The sequence below is a fragment of the Lepidochelys kempii genome, chromosome 11 (assembly GCF_965140265.1).
Source record: "Lepidochelys kempii isolate rLepKem1 chromosome 11, rLepKem1.hap2, whole genome shotgun sequence".
NCBI classification, from domain to species: domain Eukaryota; kingdom Metazoa; phylum Chordata; order Testudines; family Cheloniidae; genus Lepidochelys; species Lepidochelys kempii.
Window position 1 is genome coordinate 10876237 of NC_133266.1, and position 18588 is coordinate 10894824.

The 18588-nt window shown below is 44.5% G+C and overlaps 1 protein-coding gene across 2 annotated transcripts in view; it reads right to left on the reverse strand.

Moving 5' to 3' along the window:
* The window catches only part of ADCY5 (adenylate cyclase 5), a 334442-nt gene that overhangs the window by 22282 nt on the left and 293572 nt on the right, over positions 1–18588 (reverse strand). The window contains exons 12-14 of one of the 2 annotated variants that reach the window (XM_073305113.1): positions 14039–14126; positions 5701–5817; positions 4006–4170 (exon numbers count right to left, since the gene is read on the reverse strand). In XM_073305113.1, the coding sequence (XP_073161214.1) occupies positions 4006–4170; positions 5701–5817; positions 14039–14126 (370 nt within the window). The remainder of the gene's footprint in view (positions 1–4005; positions 4171–5700; positions 5818–14038; positions 14127–18588) is intronic. The other variant, XM_073305114.1, reaches the window with a different exon arrangement.

Sequence of the window (18588 nt, forward strand, 5' to 3'; positions counted from 1 at the left end):
GTATCACTAAACTCAGCTTTCCTGGGTGGCAAAAGAAACTGGAATGCCCAAGGGGACTGTCTGTGTCTCCCTGGTATAGTGTGTTCACACTTGCTACTAGGTTGGTGAAATCTAATTATAGAACATACAATCAGCTTGGAGTCTCTCCCCTGCTTCTTGACAGTCTGTCCTGAGGTCAGCACTCATGGTTGTGAGCCACTCCAGACAGTGTGACCCCCAACATACCTCAATGCTACGCATGGGTGGTGGGTGGAGCCCCCCTTTGGGGAGGCTAGCCCCCGGCTTCGCCCCTTCCACCCGCACGGCCTGCTCCTGGACCAGAGCCCCGAGACTCCCTGCCCCCACCGTGGCCAAAGCAACAAGCCCCCCCACCCAGAGGAGCCCCGAGCCCCCCATCCCTTGGCCGGAGGAGCCCCAGGTTGGCCGAAGCCCTGAGTCCCCTCCACCTGCCCAGAGGAGCACTGACCCCGCCACACCCCCACTTGCCTGGAGGAGCCCCAGGCCAGCTACAGCTATACCTCCCCATCCCTCCCCAGACCCCAAGCCGCCCATGAAAAGCCACAGCATCTCTTCCCAAAGAGGAACCTTTTGATATACCCCGCGCAGGTTCCGAGGCGGCTGAGGAGGTGGTATCTGCTTCTCAGCTTCCTGGATTCATCAGTAATCTCTCTGGAGTCCAGGGAGATGACTGGTGAACCCAGGAAGCTGAATAGCACATACTGCCTCCTCAGCCGCCCCAGAACCTGCATGGGGCATAATAAAGCAAAAAGGTCCCCTGCCAAACCCGCAAGCTGGTGGCCAGCAGCAGCGTCAGGAGAAACAGAACCTCCTCTGGTCTATTATACCCACCGCCCATGACACTACGGTATTTACCCTGCACAGCCCGCTACATGCTCAAGCAGTGCCTTCCACATCTGCATTGCTATTTTTAGCAGCACAGTGTCCCACTGCCTCTCTGCTGCTGGAGCCTTTCACCAATTCAGCAAAAGGCTCCACCAGCAGGGAAAGATTCCTCCGGTGCCAGTAGGGAGCTGCCAGAGCTTTCCCCTCACAGCTCCCTTTCCACTGCAGCCTTTCACTGCCATGTGTAGCTACATACTGCAGTTACAAGTATGGACGCAGCCTGCTTTCACTGTGGCTCGTAGTGCCGGTACTCTCCATGCCACCACAAGTTTAGACAAGGCATAACGAAGATTATAAAATGTTGCAAATTACAGCAATGAGTGTGGTATAACCCCTCCTCCCATAGTTTAGACCAGGGGTCGGCAACCTTTCAGAAGTGGGGTGCCAAGTCTTCATTTATTCACTTTAATTTAAGGTTTTGCGTGCCAGTCATACATTTTAACGTTTTTTAGACGGTCTCTCTCTGTAAGTCTCTATATTATATAACTAAACTATTGTCGTATGTAAAGTAAACAAGGTTTTCAAAATGTTTAAGACGCTTCATTTAAAATTTAATTAAAATGCTGCTCTTACGCTGCCGGCCAGCTCAGCCCGCTGCCAGCCTGGGGTTCTGTTCACCTAGGCCGGCAGCAGGCTAAGTGGGGCTGGTGACCAGGACCCCAGACTGGCAGTGGGCTGAGCGGCTCAGCCCAGTGCCACTCAGCTCGCTGCCGGTCTGGGATCCCAGCCCTGCCCACATACAGTGGGTACCTACCTTCTCCCTGGTTCTAGCCCATTCTCTTCCTCTCTCTCTGCACTGAGCTGAGGGTGGGAGTGCACTGAGGACAGGGCTGGGGGTGAAGGAGCAGGCTGGGGGTTGGGGTGAAGGGTTTGGCCAGGAGCTAGAATGAGGGAGGGGCGCAGGGTTGGGGCAGGAGATTTGGGTGTGGAGCACTTACCTGGGCAGCTCCCAATTGGTGCGAGGGGTGCAGGTAGGAATGTGGTGGTGCAGGAGCTCCCGTTTGGTGCTCAGGGTGGGGGTGAGAATGTGGGGGGTACAAGAGTCAGGGCATGGGGTGTGGGGGGGCTGGGTATGTGTGGGGGGTGCAGGAGTCAGGGCAGGGGGCTGGAGGTGTGTGAGGAGGGTGCAGGAGTCAGGGCATGGGGGGGCTGGGTATGTGTGTGGGGTGCTGGAGTTAGGGCTGGGGTCATGGGGGTGCAGGGATCAGGGCAGGAGGCTGGGTGTGTGTGAGGGGGGTGCAGGGGTCAGGGCAGAGGGCTGGGTGTGTGGGGGGGTGTAGGGGTCAGGGCAGAGGGCTGGAGGTGTGTGAGGAGGGTGCAGGAGTCAGGGCATGGGGGGGCTGGGTATGTGTGTGGGGTGCTGGAGTTAGGGCTGGGGTCATGGGGGTGCAGGGATCAGGGCAGGAGGCTGGGTGTGTGTGAGGGGGGTGCAGGGGTCAGGGCAGAGGGCTGGGTGTGTGTGGGGGTGTAGGGGTCAGGGCAGAAGGCTGGGGTGTGTGAGGGGGGTGCAGGCGTCAGGGCAGAGGGCTGCGAGCGTGTATGGGGGGGTGCAGGGGTTAGGGCAGAGGGCTGGTGTGTGTGTGTGGGGGGGGTGTAGGGATCAGGGCAGAGGGCTGGTGGTGTGGTTCAAGATCGTAGGGGTGGTCTCAGCACCCTGCCCGGAGCGGCTCTCGGCAGGGGGCTGGAGGGGATATGCCCTGATTCCACCACTCTTCCCCAAGGCCTCGTCCCCACCTCTTCTCCGCCTCCTCCCTGGAGCAGCGAGCACTTTGCGGCTCCGCTTCTCCCCCTCCCTCGCGAGGGCCATCAGCTGATTGGAGGCAGGGAGGGAGAGGAGGAGGGGCGGGAACCCAGCAGGCTGGGGGAAGAGGCGGGGGAGGGGGGACCTTGCCTGCCCTGCCGCAGCAGTGAGCAGGACCAAGCTTCTTCACCCTGCCCCCGCGGGGGGGAGGCGGAGAAGAGCAGGCCGGGGTGGGCAGGGTTTTTAATGGCACGCTGCTGCCTGCCGTCCCCTGGATTACATAATGGCATTGTCTTTAATGACATCAGAATTACACTCCAACTGCTCCAATGGGAGGTAAGGGCCCTCAGCACATCTGGGGCACCCGGTAACACCTTGAACAACTGGGCCCTAAAGGATCAGCCAGAAAACGGAAAAGGTTCCCATAAACCCCTAAGGTCCAGACATCATAGCCGCCTGCACCACAGGCTTTTCCTCTTCGGTTCCGACTGAATTTTTTTTTTAATGGCTGTGACCTAAACGCTCACAGAAGTATCTTGAACAACTGCCCAAAAGGAAGAAATTTAGGGCACAGTAAAGTACGATGTCATGAAAAAGATTTATATCTTTTGCTGTAACAAAATAAAAATCAATAGTTCAAAGCAGCTTGCTTCAGTGCTACAAATCCTGACTACTGGACTATTATAACTTTTCTGCTTCCAGTCACGGCCCATATGGATGCTCCAGAGAAACGCAGAATGTACCCAGGCCAAAGTTTTCAAACTCGGTGGCTTCAGTTAGGCTCTAAAATGCATATTTAGGCACCTACATTAATTTTCAGAGGCGACGAGTACCCAAAAGTTCTACTGAAGTCACTGACAGCCACTGAAGCACGTCAGTAAACTATGTCATGAACGCATGTGATCATGTCTCCCTCTCGTGGCTGAATCCAGTGACTACAAAAGCCCACTACTACTTACTCAAAGCTAAAGTTTTCCTGCAACTTGAGCAGTGAAGGTCTCCAGTTCATCTCTTCCAACAACAACGTGCCTATGTAATAGCTGTGGTTTGGTACACCGAGCACCTGCAGGTCCCACTGACTTCAACCAGCGCTGCGAGTGCACAGCACCTCTGAAAATCAGACCACCTATTTAGATGTCTTAACATGGATTTAGGTGCCTAACTTGAAACACCCACGTTTGAGAATGTTGACCCTTATCAATTCTGTAATGATGGCTGCAAAGGGAAATTTGTGTCATGGCTCCTGTTGTGAACAATCTTCACCCTGTATGAGATTTAATTACTTTTATGCGAGCATGAGTAAATACAGAACTGAGCCCCTTTTGAAATCCAGCTCTGCAAACAATTCTTTCAAGCAATACCTCTGGGAAGTTGCAATTGGGCAGGGAACTGCCACAGAATCCCTGCCAGGTGCCCAGGCTGTATTTGAAAGATGAGTTGCTGATAAGGCATATGTCCACCTGGTCGGGAGTGATGTTATACTCTGTAGCCACACAGCTGACAAGATCCACAGTGCTGCACATGAACTGGAGAAAATAAAGATTGTGACAAAAACCAAAGGCACGGGTAAGAAGAAAAATCAACAACCAATCCATTTTAAAAATTCTCTTGAAAACGATAGAATTAAACATCGGGTGACACACGATATATATCAGTGCCCCAGTTTCCACAATAAGTTTGCTTATCTATGCAAATCACTGGTATATTTATACTTGGTAGCAACTAATGTATTGACAAAGGGGATATGCTGGTAATTTCTCATAGCTAGCAATCTATCACTAAGACTACTGCAGCAGGGGGCCTTTTGCAGCAAAGGCTATTGGACCAAGAAAAAACCCACTGTTGCAGACTTGCTACAAAATGCTGAGAAACCAGCAGAATACTGGTACTACAGAGTGCTGAATACTACTTCATGACCAGTCTGATTAAGCAACGAGTTTGCATCAGCCTTTGTTAATGTTATGAAATGGTTAGCAATGACAATGGCCAGACACTCCAGGCTGTTGAGTAGAATGTCCATGAATAAGGGTCCAATTCTGAAAGGTGCTGAGCACGTTTAATCCACACCTGCTTCTTTATTGGGGCCCAATCCTATGAGGTGCTTAGCGTCTTGAAAGATCAGGCCCTAACACTGTAACCATAATAATACTTTGTACTTCCCTAGTGCCTTCTACCCCAGAACTAAAAGTGCTCTACAAACAATATTTATCTCCATTTCACAGATGGGGAAACAGAGGCAGAGAGCGACTACCAGCCTGATTTAAGAGGTGCTGAGGACCTGCTATTTTCATTGAAATCAATGAGATCTGCGGTAGACCAGCACTTTTAAAAGTTAAGCCATAATTGACATACAGGAAAACTATAGCAGTGCCAGCAGTAGAGGCCAAATCCAACACACTGCCCAGTGCTTTAATCACAGGATCATCCCTTTTCTCTTAAAAATCCCCCAGATTTATGTAGCATACAGAATATTTAGTTTCATGTTGAAAATAAATTTAGCTAACAAGTTAAAAATTAAAAATAGTAGGCTATCAAGAACATTCAATCTTTCTCTTTGCATCTGAAATTAGCAGCAGCGTCTGGATGCAAAGAAATCCAAGTGTTTCACTTAAAATGCAGCCTTTCCAATCTCTGTGAAGTGATTACACTCAGTGTGAAATTCAACGTTGTGCAGAGGCCAGCACAAAGCCTGGGCAGCATGTAAGTCCCACTCAAAATAGAGCTTTTTTGGGACCTGAGTGACACATAGGTCTTGGCCTGGTCCTTTATATAGTGGTAAACTTCGCTCCCTGTTTATACAGCTACCAAGAGAAAATAGAACAGTCAAAAAATGGATGTGCAACAAAAGCAAAACCAGAGTCAGCAATGCAGGCTGTGAGGAAGTTATTTAGATGACTCCCATTTCACTTTTGGGGTGGAAAGACTGCCCTCAGAAATAGCAACAGCAACATCTGACATTAATTCACATGATTGCAATGAGTATGCATGTGGTATGCATGCCTGAAAAGATCAATAATAAAACTACACAGTAAAGAAATGGATTAAAAACCATGTACCATGTTGACAAATGCTGACAGAAAAACCAGTATAATGGCGAAGACCCCAACTAAGGTGCTATTGGTCCTGGATTGAACAATCTTCCTTGCGAGAGTCTGGAGTGGAGCTGGGAAAAGCTGGACATGAAATAAAGAGTAAATAAAATACATAAGACGTGGATATTTATAAATGTAATGTTAAGAGCAACCTACATCCCTACATATAAATGGCAGTGCTTTTGCTGGATGGGGTCAAAGAAGAGTGACAAGGACTTGTCTTCTCGAATGTGTTTTTTGGGAGGCGGAGGCAGACAATAAAGTGACGGCAGTGCAGTCTGACTTCTCAAATCTAGCTGTTTCTTCCCAATGAAAACGATGTCTTCTGAGCCAAGATGATATGGTATGCAAAACTGTGTATCCCATCATGGTGGATGGAAAGTTAACCACAAATCATCTTTCGCTGCCAGGATCTAGAGGTCATGGATTTAAAAAAAAGGAGGCTGCAAAATCTCTGGTGTATTCATCAGTGCAATCGGAGGCATACCTCTCTTTCATTCAGGGAAATTAAGCTGTACCATTTTAAGGACACATTGCTAATAGCTTGCGACCTCATTATATTATCTATTCTATCCTCCCTGACAGGCACTTGGTTATCAAACTCTCTTGTCGTGATTACGCTACTGGGCATTCTCTTCCATCTAGATTAACCTTCTCCATAAGCATTCTCCGACTAACAGGGCATCTTTAGAACACTTGGCTCCCAGATGTCTCACTTTATTCAGGATGGAAATACAGTGAATGGTGATAATCCCTAGGAATCCAAGTATACGCTTCCCCAGTCACCCATCTTATTGAAAAAAAAATTGCAACAGGTCTTCTTTCCAGCATGAAGCATTATCTCAGCTATGGCAAGTTCCACAGCAGATAGGATGATTGGGCGGGTTTTTTTTTTTAAACTTTCCCTTCTTTTATATCCCCCTTTGCTGATCCCATTCCCACCTCCATTTCTCTGCTCTACCATGGCACAGAGCATACAGCTCCAGAGGAGCAAAGAGGCTCCTCTAGAACTATACATTAGCAGATGTCTGAGAACTATTCACATTCCCCACAGCCTATGAGCATGACCTCTATGATGCTCCCCAGCATCTTCGCTCAAGGGAAAGAAGGGCTAACACAAGACTGCTGCTGCTGCTGCTCCAGAACCCAGATCTCCTTTCTCTGTTACTGCACTGTTGTACCAGCAAAGCCACTAGACTAGAGGGTATTTTTAGAGACACTAGAAGCAAGCAGCACAATGACACCGCACTGCAATTTATCTATGACTAATTAAAAGTCCTGCTTTTCCCTTTTACCCTTCATTCTTACATTTTCAGAGGTACAACATTTTGCCAGTATACTGCTTCCCACACAGCAATCCTACAACATAATTATTAGCTGGTGACTATTACAAAGGGAGAGAGAATCTGCAATGCTGCTAACCATTTTAAAATGCTGACTTCACCAGCTTCCGGCTCAAAACAGTTTCTCTGTCTCCTTGGGGGGACAGGGTATGTGTCTGTGAGAGGAGGGGACTTGGACTGGGAGGGCTTGGCATTCTGACACATTCACACTGAATGACTAAATCCCAGAAAAGGTTACAAATTATTCAGATTCTTGCAATCTTCTTGGAGTTAATTTTTGTAAAGTATTCTTTTTGGAAACAAAAACTGTTAATATAGCAATTCTTGGCACCTAGAGATGAGCCACCATCAAAAGATGTCCTGTCTGCACCACCCAGCTGCTCCTACAAGAAACTTAGGGCTTGTCTACACTTGAAACGCTACAGCAGCACAACAGCAGCCCTGCAGCTGCACCGCTGTGTAGACACTACCTATGCCAATGGGAGAGGTTCTCCCATCGGATTAGGTAATCCACCATCCCGAAGATGCAGTAGCTAGATCAACAAAAGAATTATTCCATGACCTAGCGCTGTCTAGACTGGAGATTAAGTCCAAATAGCTCCGTGTCTCAGGGATGTGGGATTTTTCATACTCCTGAGAGATGCAGTTATGCCCAGGTAAGTTCCCAGTGTAGACCAGCCCTTAGGCAAGCAGGAAGGTAAGCCCACATGCCTAAGTCTAAAGAGGTATTGCAACAGACGTCTGTATTTTCAACAGTCAATGGAATTTTGGCTCCTAAATTCCATTTGAAAATGAGATTTAGGCTCCTAAATCAGTTAGGTGTTGCAATATCTAAACATCTTTAAAAATCTGGGCTTTTGTGTTCAGCGCTAGACATCTCTGGTTCAATTGCTGGTGTGCTGGCATGTAATTTTGGAGTTGATTTCTTTTAAAAAAAAAAATAAATCGAGACCCCAAGAGTTGACTTTTGAAATTTCAGTTCATTTGTAAGATTTGACAATTTTGTTAAATTAACTTTAAATTCAAACATTCAGATCTTGCACCAACAGTCAGTCAATCATCCATTACAAGCTCTCTGAAATGGCTACTTGCCCCACATGCTTTTCAGAAGTGTGGTTCCTGGATAATGTGGCATACAAAACCTCATTGCAGAGGACTATATCATTTTTTGATCTGATGATGCAATACCAACTGATATCAATCGGAGATGTATATGAAGATCAAGCATACAAAATGGCCCTTGAACTCTAGTGGTCATGATAACACTGAGAAAATTGTGACTAAATGTAATTTATGGCATCACTTTACTCTCACACCGTCTTTAGAAACACCTCTAACGCACATCTAAGACCCACAGACCTGACTCTCCTCTCACACTACTTATACACTGGGGTAATTCCATTGACTTCAGAGAAGCTATTCCTGATTTACACCACTATTCAGTAAAAGAAGAAGCAGACACCATGAATTCTACTTTAGCAGCTAGACTTCTAATGAGGGTGCTTTTTTTTTTTTATTAAACAGAGTTTCGATATTCAGCTACAATCAGCAGATTTGAGTTTCTAAAAAGTTAAATTGGAAAAAAGCAGCCACATCTGCAAAATACACTTCTGGGAAAAGAGAAGGAAAATCATGAAGGAAGAAACAAGGGAATTAAGAGCAGCAGAGTGGATTTCCCATTTTCTCTATTGCAGGAGCTACTAAGCAATAGTGCCATAGCAACTAATATTTTTAACAAGTAGAACAGACTAATCATTAGCACTTCAAAGTGATGTACAAATGCTAAATAAATAATCCTTACAACACCTCTTTAAAGGACTCCAGATAAGCATTATTCTCACTTGAAAGATAGGGAAACTGAGATAATGCAAGGAGTTATCCCAAGAATGAATACGGCTTGTAAAGGTGAAGGGCAGGGCCATCCCTATAGACTGTGGTGCCCTACGCAGCCCCCCTGTGGAGCAGCATGCAGCTGCGTAGGGCACCAAGAAATCTGGGGCAATTTGGTGCCCCAAATTTCCTGGTGCCCTATGCAGCTGCGTAGTTTGCATATGGGTAGGGACAGCGCTGGTGAAGGGACTAGCTCAGATCTGTTCAGGAAACAGTGGCAGAACCTGGATTAGAACTCAATAGTTCTTCCTAACCTCCAGTCTTGTTCTCAGGGCACAAGACTATAATGTCTACAGTCCACCCTATATAGGACTGACCTCTAACCAATCCTGAGAAAATGAGCAAGATATTTTGGTAACAACAGTCAAACAAACTAAACTCCGTTAACAAACATGCTTCCTGGTACAAATATTGGTTCTCATTACTCTGTAAATTGGGGAACAGATTGTGTCAACAAACAAGTACATCCTAGAAAAAATGGAACAGAAAAACAAAGAGAGAAGCCACCCAATGGATACACGATATTGTAATGCCATAGCAATCTAGCACCTCTGAGGCAATTATGCTTTACAAACAATAATGAATTTAGTTCCTAACACACTCCATAAGATAGGTAAATTACTATCCCCATTTTACAGATGAAGAAACTGAGGCACAGAGAGGTTGCAACGTGGTTGAGATCTCTGACAGAACTGGGAATACAACCTAGATCTCCTAACATCCCATCCTGTGCTCTAGCCACTGGACAATGTTTCCTTTGCAAAAGCCTCTATAGAGCAGCAGTCTAGTAACAGTCACTCATGTGCTATTAAAAGTAGCAAAACAAACACATAAGAATAGTTCAGGGCTGTAAATCCATTTGTTTGGTTTATTATTTAGTGTTTTATCAGTCTATAAAACCAAAGTACAGTTTTCAATTCACTAACTGTTTCAAAAAGGAAAGATCACAGATTTGAAAATATGCTTTTAAATTTTCTGGCCACTTTGGGAGGGGGAAGCCAAGAAATGGGTATGTGAAAGTTAGTATATAAGTTGTGATTTCCAGATCAAATTAACTCAGGAAGATGTAGTTTGCACTCTGTCTCACATTCATGTCCAGCAATGTCCAAGAAGTTGAACTCCACAGAGCGGTGAGTGCAGTACAATTTATGGGTTTTCAGAAGAAATGTTAACTTGTTGAATCAGTAGCAAAACAGATGTCAGTCAGCAGTGTATTTAAGAAGAGATAGTGTTTCCCATGACCTTGCAGAAACTAGATTTTAAATGGGAAGGCACCATCGGACCTCAGTTGCCAAGCCTTCTCAGAATAGCAAAGCCAGGAGCGTAAAGAGTCCTCCGTTTATTGCAGCTGAAGGAATTTGGAAACCTATGTTAGCTAGACTGGCAATTCCAGGATCAACTCCCATGGAGAATTTTATAGTGGGAGATAATGATGACAGCAAAAAATAAAACAAAATCAAGTTGTCCTGAAAGCGCCTGCTAGCGATCGTCAATGCCAGATATAGAGAGGCCAAAAAAAGGGGAAGGAAATCTCAAATGGAAACTGTAAAAAGATAAGCGGGGGAAAAAGTGGACCATTTACCATCTAACAGTAGCGCAAATAGACATAAATTATGCTTGGGCTCCATCAGTTTGATATTCCAAGCAGGAATGCCACAAATGCTGGTTTTCCCACACTTCCTGTATGGAACTGATGGCACATAACACACATGCCCTCCCATTCTGAGTCCAGGCACAGAAAAAAACATTAGTCCTGCTATCAAAATGAACCTGACCCAGCAGAGAAGCCCCAAAGCGAGCTAGGAAGCTTTATATCTTAACACAAAACCCCCAGACTACATCTATCTGTCCAATTAGTTATATAGCCCTCAACACAACAGCAGCTGACTGTCTTTTCCTCACATACTTTAACAACAAGCTGGTATTATAGCAAAAACCAAACAAATATTAGGGGTGAAAAAAGAGAAGATGGTTAATTTGTTGCTGTTTGTACAATGCTTTGAAAATGTAAAGTGCCACATATGTGCTAAGCAGCAGTATTTTTATTAAAGAACAGGACAGACATGAAAGATAGTTTCTTAACTGCATTGTGGCTTGCTAACGAATCCCTCCACCAATCTACTCTCAGCACTAATGTCCTCTATAACGATCTGCAGTGATGCCCTGGTGTTCGACCACCTGGTGTTTGATTGTTTTTACTTCTCTTTCTTAGGGACAGAGTAATTCATTAGCACGGATAATCTTGCTGTCAAACAGGTGCAGTGCTCCCGTAACCACCACTACACTGACTGGATTCTTGTGTCACTATCAGATTGTATGTACTGTACCCTTCTCAAGAACCAGAGACTGGGACTGGAGGATGGAGGTTGCTTTGGTTGGTATTTAGGTGGCATTGTCACAGGCAAGTGCTTGACAACACCACAGCAACTCCCGCTCCTCTTCAATATTCCCACCATTGGTTTCACCACCACTTCTCTCAGGATAACCAAAGCGCCAGCACATTTCTCCAGCTAGTGGTCAGAGGATACCCAATAGAATCCTCTTTTGGGATGGACAAACTAGTCAAGTAATAAAAACTAACCTGAACATTCACCCCTCAATCTTTCAGTAATTGATCGCTAGAAGCTGCTGACATCAAAAGTCCACCTCTGCTATGTGATGTCTTTTCACTGCAGACATTGACAAGACCATATTTGCAACAGGGGCGTAGGCTGCCAGCAGCCAGCCCACAACCCATTAGTTATGTTTATAATCTGGTGTACTAATCGGGGAGGCTTTTGTGCATCTGGGCACTAAATGGTGACGAAATCAAAAATTCACTGGTGCTGAGAAGCCACATGCTTGGGTTTCTCTTTAATAAAACCAGCCACCAGGAACTGTTCAGTAGATCTTTCACAGGGCAGCCTGTCATGTAATATCCTCTGGTGGCCCCTCAGAATCCAGAAAAGGAAGGAAGAAGTGGGAAAAACAGCATCCAGACCCACTCATTCTCTGTAAGTTCTGTGGGGTAGGATACATCTCACTCTGTTTTGCAGAGTACGGTGCACATCTGTAATGTTATAAACAACCACTTCTTAGAAATATCAGGCAGTTCACAGTAATTCCTCATTTCTGCCCTCATTGGCTTGCCTTTTTGCGTTTGGCCACCTGCATTCCCAGGGGGCGTGGGAGGTTTTGTAGCTCAGGCTGATCATCTGAGGGAGGGACATCTTAAAAACAGCAGCTGCAGCCATCATTAGACAGATCTCCTAAATGGGAACTTGGGAGGTCAAGGCACGGAAAACAAAACAGAACAGCCTTCCAGGGTCATGGAGACACAGAGAAATCCTTTGTGTATTATAAACTCATTCTTCATTCAGGTCACTCATAAAAAAAAGCTTTGACATCCAAAAACCTAGTGCTGCTGTCAGTATATGAAAATAATATAAGCCCATACAAGCCAACAGGAGGAAAATATCCATGTCTGTCCAAGTCTGCCTTGTTTGGTGTCAGCCAGATTCAAATGCCACAAGCCTGGGCTCAGCAGAGATGATGCTGCAACAACATTTGTCCTATGACACAAGTCCAAAAAGAGCTGTGCACTGCAGCACCCAACCCCTCCAGCATAGACTCTAGCTGGCTGGTGTTGCGATTGAGTGTTGCTGCCTGGTGCCATTATGTCATAGTGTTGATCTACATTGGGTTCACTGTGGCTGTAACAAGACGCTTTCTGGATTGGCCCACACTGTATCATTAATCACAAAAGCATTGCATACCCAGTAATGACAGTCAGAGATAGGCAGTGCAGGCTATGGGTTTAAAATGGAGACATATAAAGTTTAACAAGGCATCTGGACACCATCTCCTGGGTCAGAGGGACCTGTGTGCCTGTTAAGATTGTTCTCTTGAGCTTGTAAATGGCATCATCCACTGAGAAAGGATGATTGGCCCCAAATAAACCATAAACCAGGGTGGTCAAAGAGAACAGCCCTTTTCTGAGGAAGGTTCCCTCCGAAGGCAACCTTTGGGAACTTGTCAGAGAGCTACCCTAAGTTCTGAGTTTTAACATAGCTTAGCGCTTCTGGAGTTTCACTGGGAATATTTCATAGCCCATATTAAAGGAAAAGCCTAAGTCTAACTTTTAACAATAAAATCTGCCACGAGTGCCTTCCGTACACCGGAACCACCAACAGCATCCAGAAGTAAAGAGCTGCAGATATCAGGTAGTGGACTGTGTCAGGCAGATTGTTTCTTTTCTAGAAAAAAAAGGGCTATTGAGCTATTTCATTTTAGCCCGTGAGGAGCAGAGTTGGGTCTGAGCCATGATGTGTGGTTCCCTGAAGTCTAGATCTGAACTTTCACAGGCTCTCAACATGGGAGAATCCACAAAACATCAGACACAACAGACCATCAGACCAAATACTCTAGCACCAACTCACTGCCTTCCCAAAAGCACAGAAGAGAGTTTTACTATGGAAGGCTAAGCATACTTAACTCTTGTTTTACTACCATCCTTCTTTGCTTATCAACCACCAGATACAAAAAGGAGATCACTGGCTGATTACTGCTTATGCTCATCTGAGACAGGCTGAGAAAGCTCTAAATGTTCATGCTTTTATTTCCCTTCAAGGCATATTTCCTTAATGTTACCCTTCTTCTGATTATCTGCCTACCAAACCAAGCGTGTGCCACAGGGGACAATACACAGCCGGCTCTGCAGGAAGTTTAAGGGGAGGAAGCACAGGGTCAATGTTCTTGTTTCCACATTGGGAACTTTGTTCTTTTAAAGTCAAAATGAGAGTGCCTGCAGGGGACTTCATAGATATGCAGATCCACAAGGGGAGCGGCTGATTACTTCTAACTGTGGAAAACTATGCCAATCTGAGCACAACATGACCTCAGCTCATTCTCTTATCTAAGGTTTCTTCTATAACCCTTATCATGGTAGTATGTACGTGCATCTACCTATGGGGAATGGTGGGGGAAGGACAGCTAATGAAATACAAGAATGTTATATATTAGCTTAAGAAACAGACTGGCTATGCTAGTAGGGTCAGCAAAGGACAGTATAGAGAAGTCTCATTACTCACCTTTACGCAGGAGTAAATGACCGAAACAAACACCACTGTGGTCAGGATCAAGAAACTGGTCAGGTAAAAACCCAACATAAATGTAGAGCTGAAACCAGAAAGGGATTTTTAAAGATTTACACCATACAGAACAGTTACCGCTCCGCTTTTAGCCTTAGTACATCTGTACAAACTATGACATATGGTGTGGGCTTTCTCCCTGGCTAGGATGGCAGTAGGAAGTAGGCGATGCGTTGAATAAGGAGATTCCCTGTTCCCTTTAAATTGCTCGGGTGACAGCAGAGAGACTAAGAAATGTTTCATGTGCTAGAAGAGATGAGAAAATAATTTGTTACAGTGGGCCACCCCCAGCTGGCAATGGATATCAGATGCCCTGGAAGAGAAACTTGCTGCGCTTTAGAATTGAGGCCTCTGCAGCCAAGTGCACATGAAATACGTTGGGGAGACATATTTCATGTCACACTTATGAGTCCATCCCCATCCTTTCATTTGCATCCTCTGTGAAGGACTCAGGAACCTTGTATTGGCTAAGAAGGAAAATACAGAGAAATAGCCCACATCCAACAAGGTCATGAAGATGCCCAAACCTATCCTGGTTTCTCATGCAGAGAAGCATGGTAGGGTTTCACTGCCCTACCACTTTTGCGGTCTTCCCACCTAAGCTCAAGAACAAAGATGGCTAAGAGGGCACCAGAGCACTCGTGAATAAAGCAGCAGTGCTGGGAGTCTGCATTGTGCCCCATCTTCTTACACTCTTCCTTTCAGTGAAAACAGGATTTCCAAGCCAGCTTTGTGGTATACATTTTTGTTTTGATTGTGCAATTATTTGATAACATTTTGAAAGTTTCTGGTCTCAGTACAAAAGAGACGGGTCCCCTCCCATCCCAACACTTTAAATAATCAATGAGGTTATCTTGCACAGTGACATTAAGACCAAACACATCAAAGCCAGCTGGTTTCCATGTTCTGCCATGACAGAGGTAACTGTCTTTGCTAATTCATTCAAAAGGCATTCATTAAGGCAATTCCTCTTTATTATCACAAATGATCATTGCTATTTTGTCTAATGTTTCAGATTCTGCTGATATTTCATGAAAGCATTTGATTGCGACACACATACATGTGGCTGCAGCTGCTTGTTAATTGCTGTCATCAGTAAAGACAACAATCATGCAATTAAGAATATTAGAAAAACGAATAAAAAATGTGATGGAAATATATATCTGGTCCAAAGATGAATCATGAAACTTTGTTTACTCTAGAAACCAAATCGGCCTACAGACATGCTAAGTTATCCACAGGATGGTGGAGAATTTAACAATTATCATGCAATAGGGGTATTACCCTATTTTTACCAGTACTTGCCTGCAATATTTTATATATATATATATATATGCGCAACTAGCAGGAGTTTGTGTTTTGGGTTCTAATTTTGGGATGAATTTAATGGTTGTGAAAGCAAGGTGATTGATGGTGCTGGCAAATGAGTCCTCTTCTACATAGCTCAGCCAATGCACTTGACCACTGACCTCCAACTCCTCTGCTATTCTAGGCCTTTCCTAAGAAGATATCATCCATTTATACTATATTTCTACTATGTGGACAAATGACCACTACAGACTGGTACAGCACCTTAGAACCACCAAATTCAGGTTCACTTGTAACCCAACTCAGATATGAGTTTGGGTCTCTGGAGATGGTATGTTATTATGGTAATCCACACCGCTTCCAGTCAGTCTTGCCAGTTAGCTAGGATTAAAATATATGGAAAAATAATGCTTATGTATTGATCTATGGCAGTTATATGTTCTCCATTACCGTAGTATCTGAGCACCTTACAATCGGTAATATATTTGTTCTTACAACACTCCTGTGAGATGGGGAAGTGGTGTTATACTCATTTTGCAGACAGGAAACTGAAGCACAGAGTAAAATTTTCAAAAGCACCCTAGTCCCATTTTCAAAGGATTTGGGCATCTAGCATCCTAAATCTCATTGACTTTCCTACACGTGGGTTTTCATACTAGAAAAAGCGTGTATGCAGATTTGGGCATGCACGTAAATGCATTCTGGGATCTGAAATATCAAGCCCAGTAGGTTTTGCCATACAGCTTAGACTAATTTCCTATAAGGTCCAGTATCCTGCCTGTGGATTCTTCTGAGGAAAGCTAAAAGTGCTCAAGATTATGGGAGTCTCTAAAACACCTGGAAATAAAGTTTCAAAACATCAAATATTTCTGCCCATAAGAGAAGACTGGCAGGCAAATAGCATATGCCACATCATAATGAAGCTGTTTCGATTTTCTTGAGTAATACAGAACAAAGAGAGCCAGCCAACAGGACGGCCAAGGACCCAGACATTTTTTGTCATCCCTTTTTTAAAATGTTAAATTAGCTCTAATTAAATAGTCCGGTAGCTGCTTAGTGACCTTGGTGGGCAAACCAAACCCTTTTAAAAGGGCTTCTCTCACAAAGGTATGAATTCAAGGCAGCAGTGTCAAGTCAGCTGATCTAAAGTGTTAACCTTTGCAGAACCTGGGCAACCATGAAAATAACAGCTTTAGTGATTATTAAGCATGTATAAAGTGCAGGGATTGACCTAATTTCAGCTTTCAGCCTCTGATTTCCTTATATGGATCTGTCTCTTTATACACTGTATTTTTGCTGCTGCTATTCTGCTTTGTTGATTCTATCATTCCTCGAGCAGTGGCAATCGTCCTTTTGCCTGGGGGGAGGAGAAAGAGTGACCTCAAACATCACATTGTTTCTGTGGCCCACCAGTATATGAACAATCCCTGGTCTCTCTTCTGTAAAGGTGTAAAGGATGGTGAAGTGAGTGAAAGGGAAAGCAGTTGTAAGGACAAACATTTATCTTGTGTCTTTTTAAAATGAATTTTTGCTTTCTTCGATTGGAAGAAGATAAATTGGAGCATTTCTGACTCTTCAATTATATTATTCTTGAGATTAAAAGTGACCGATTCTATAATTATTTTAGGTTTCAGAGTAGCAGCCGTGTTAGTCTGTATTCGCAAAAAGAAAAGGAGTACTTGTGGGACCAGCAGGAGAGTGTGTGTGTGTGTGTGTGGGGGGTGTGCATGTGTGTGTGTGAGAAAACCTGGATTTGTGCTGGAAATGGCCCAACTTGATTATCATACACATTGTAAGGAGAGTGATCACTTTAGATAAGCTATTACCAGCAGGAGAGTGGGGTGGGAGGAGGTATTTTTTCATGCTTTGTGTGTATATAAAAAGATCTTCTACACTTTCCACAGTATGCATCCGATGAAGTGAGCTGTAGCTCACGAAAGCTTATGCTCAAATAAATTGGTTAGTTTCTAAGGTGCCACAAGTACTCCTTTTCTTTTTGTGGGACCTTAGAGACTAACAAATTTATTTGAGCATAAGCTTTCATGAGCTACAGCTCACTTCATCGGATGCATTCAGTGGAAAATACAGTGGGGAGATTTATATACACAGAGAACATGAAACAATGGGTGTTATCATACACACCGTAAGGAGAGTGATGACTTAAGATGAGCTAGGGGACACCATCATAGGGCCTAATCACATCAGCCACACTATCAGAGGCTCGTTCACCTGCACATCTACCAATGTGATATATGCCATCATGTGCCAGCAATGCCCCTCTCCCATGTACATTGGTCAAACTGGACAGTCTCTATGTAAAAGAATAAATGGACACAAATCAGATGTCAAGAATTATAACATTCATAAACCAGTCGGAGAACACTTCAATCTCTCTGGTCAATCGATTACAGACCTAAAAGTTGCAATATTACAACAAAAGAACTTCAAAAACAGACTCCAACGAGAGACTGCTGAATTGGAATTAATTTGCAAACTGGATACAATTAACTTAGGCTTGAATAGAGACTGGGAGTGGATGGGTCATTACACAAAGTAAAACTATTTCCCCATGTTTATTCCCCCCCCCCCGCCACTGTTCCTCAGACATTCTTGTCAACTGCTGGAAATGGCCCACCCTGATTATCACTACAAAAGGTGTCCCTCCTCCCCCCCCCAAGATTAGTTCATCGTAAGTGATCACTCTCCTTACAGTGTGTCTGATAACACCCATTGTTTCATGTTCTCTGTGTATATAAATCTCCCCACTGTATTTTCCACTGAATGCATCCGATGAAGTGAGCTGTAGCTCACGAAAGCTTATGCTCAAATAAATTTGTTAGTCTCTAAGGTGCCACAAGTACTCCTTTTCTTTTTATAATTATTTTAGGAGCACTTCCTATTTTTAGGTGCACAATTCATGAGAAAGCATTGCTACTGAGCCAGTTATGGTCTCCGAAAAACACAAACACACTTAGTTCCTCATTTTTCAATAATAGAAATAAAAATTCGGAAGTATCGTCTTTTTTTGAGAAGATCCTTTGGGCTAGGTTGTGCCATTAGGCACTAATCTGAGCACAGGGCCATGCATACACTGTACCAGTCCAGAAGGCATTGTATCTCTGACACACCTACGAAGCATAATTCCTACCCCTCTTGCCTGGCTGGGAGAGGGTGAATACATG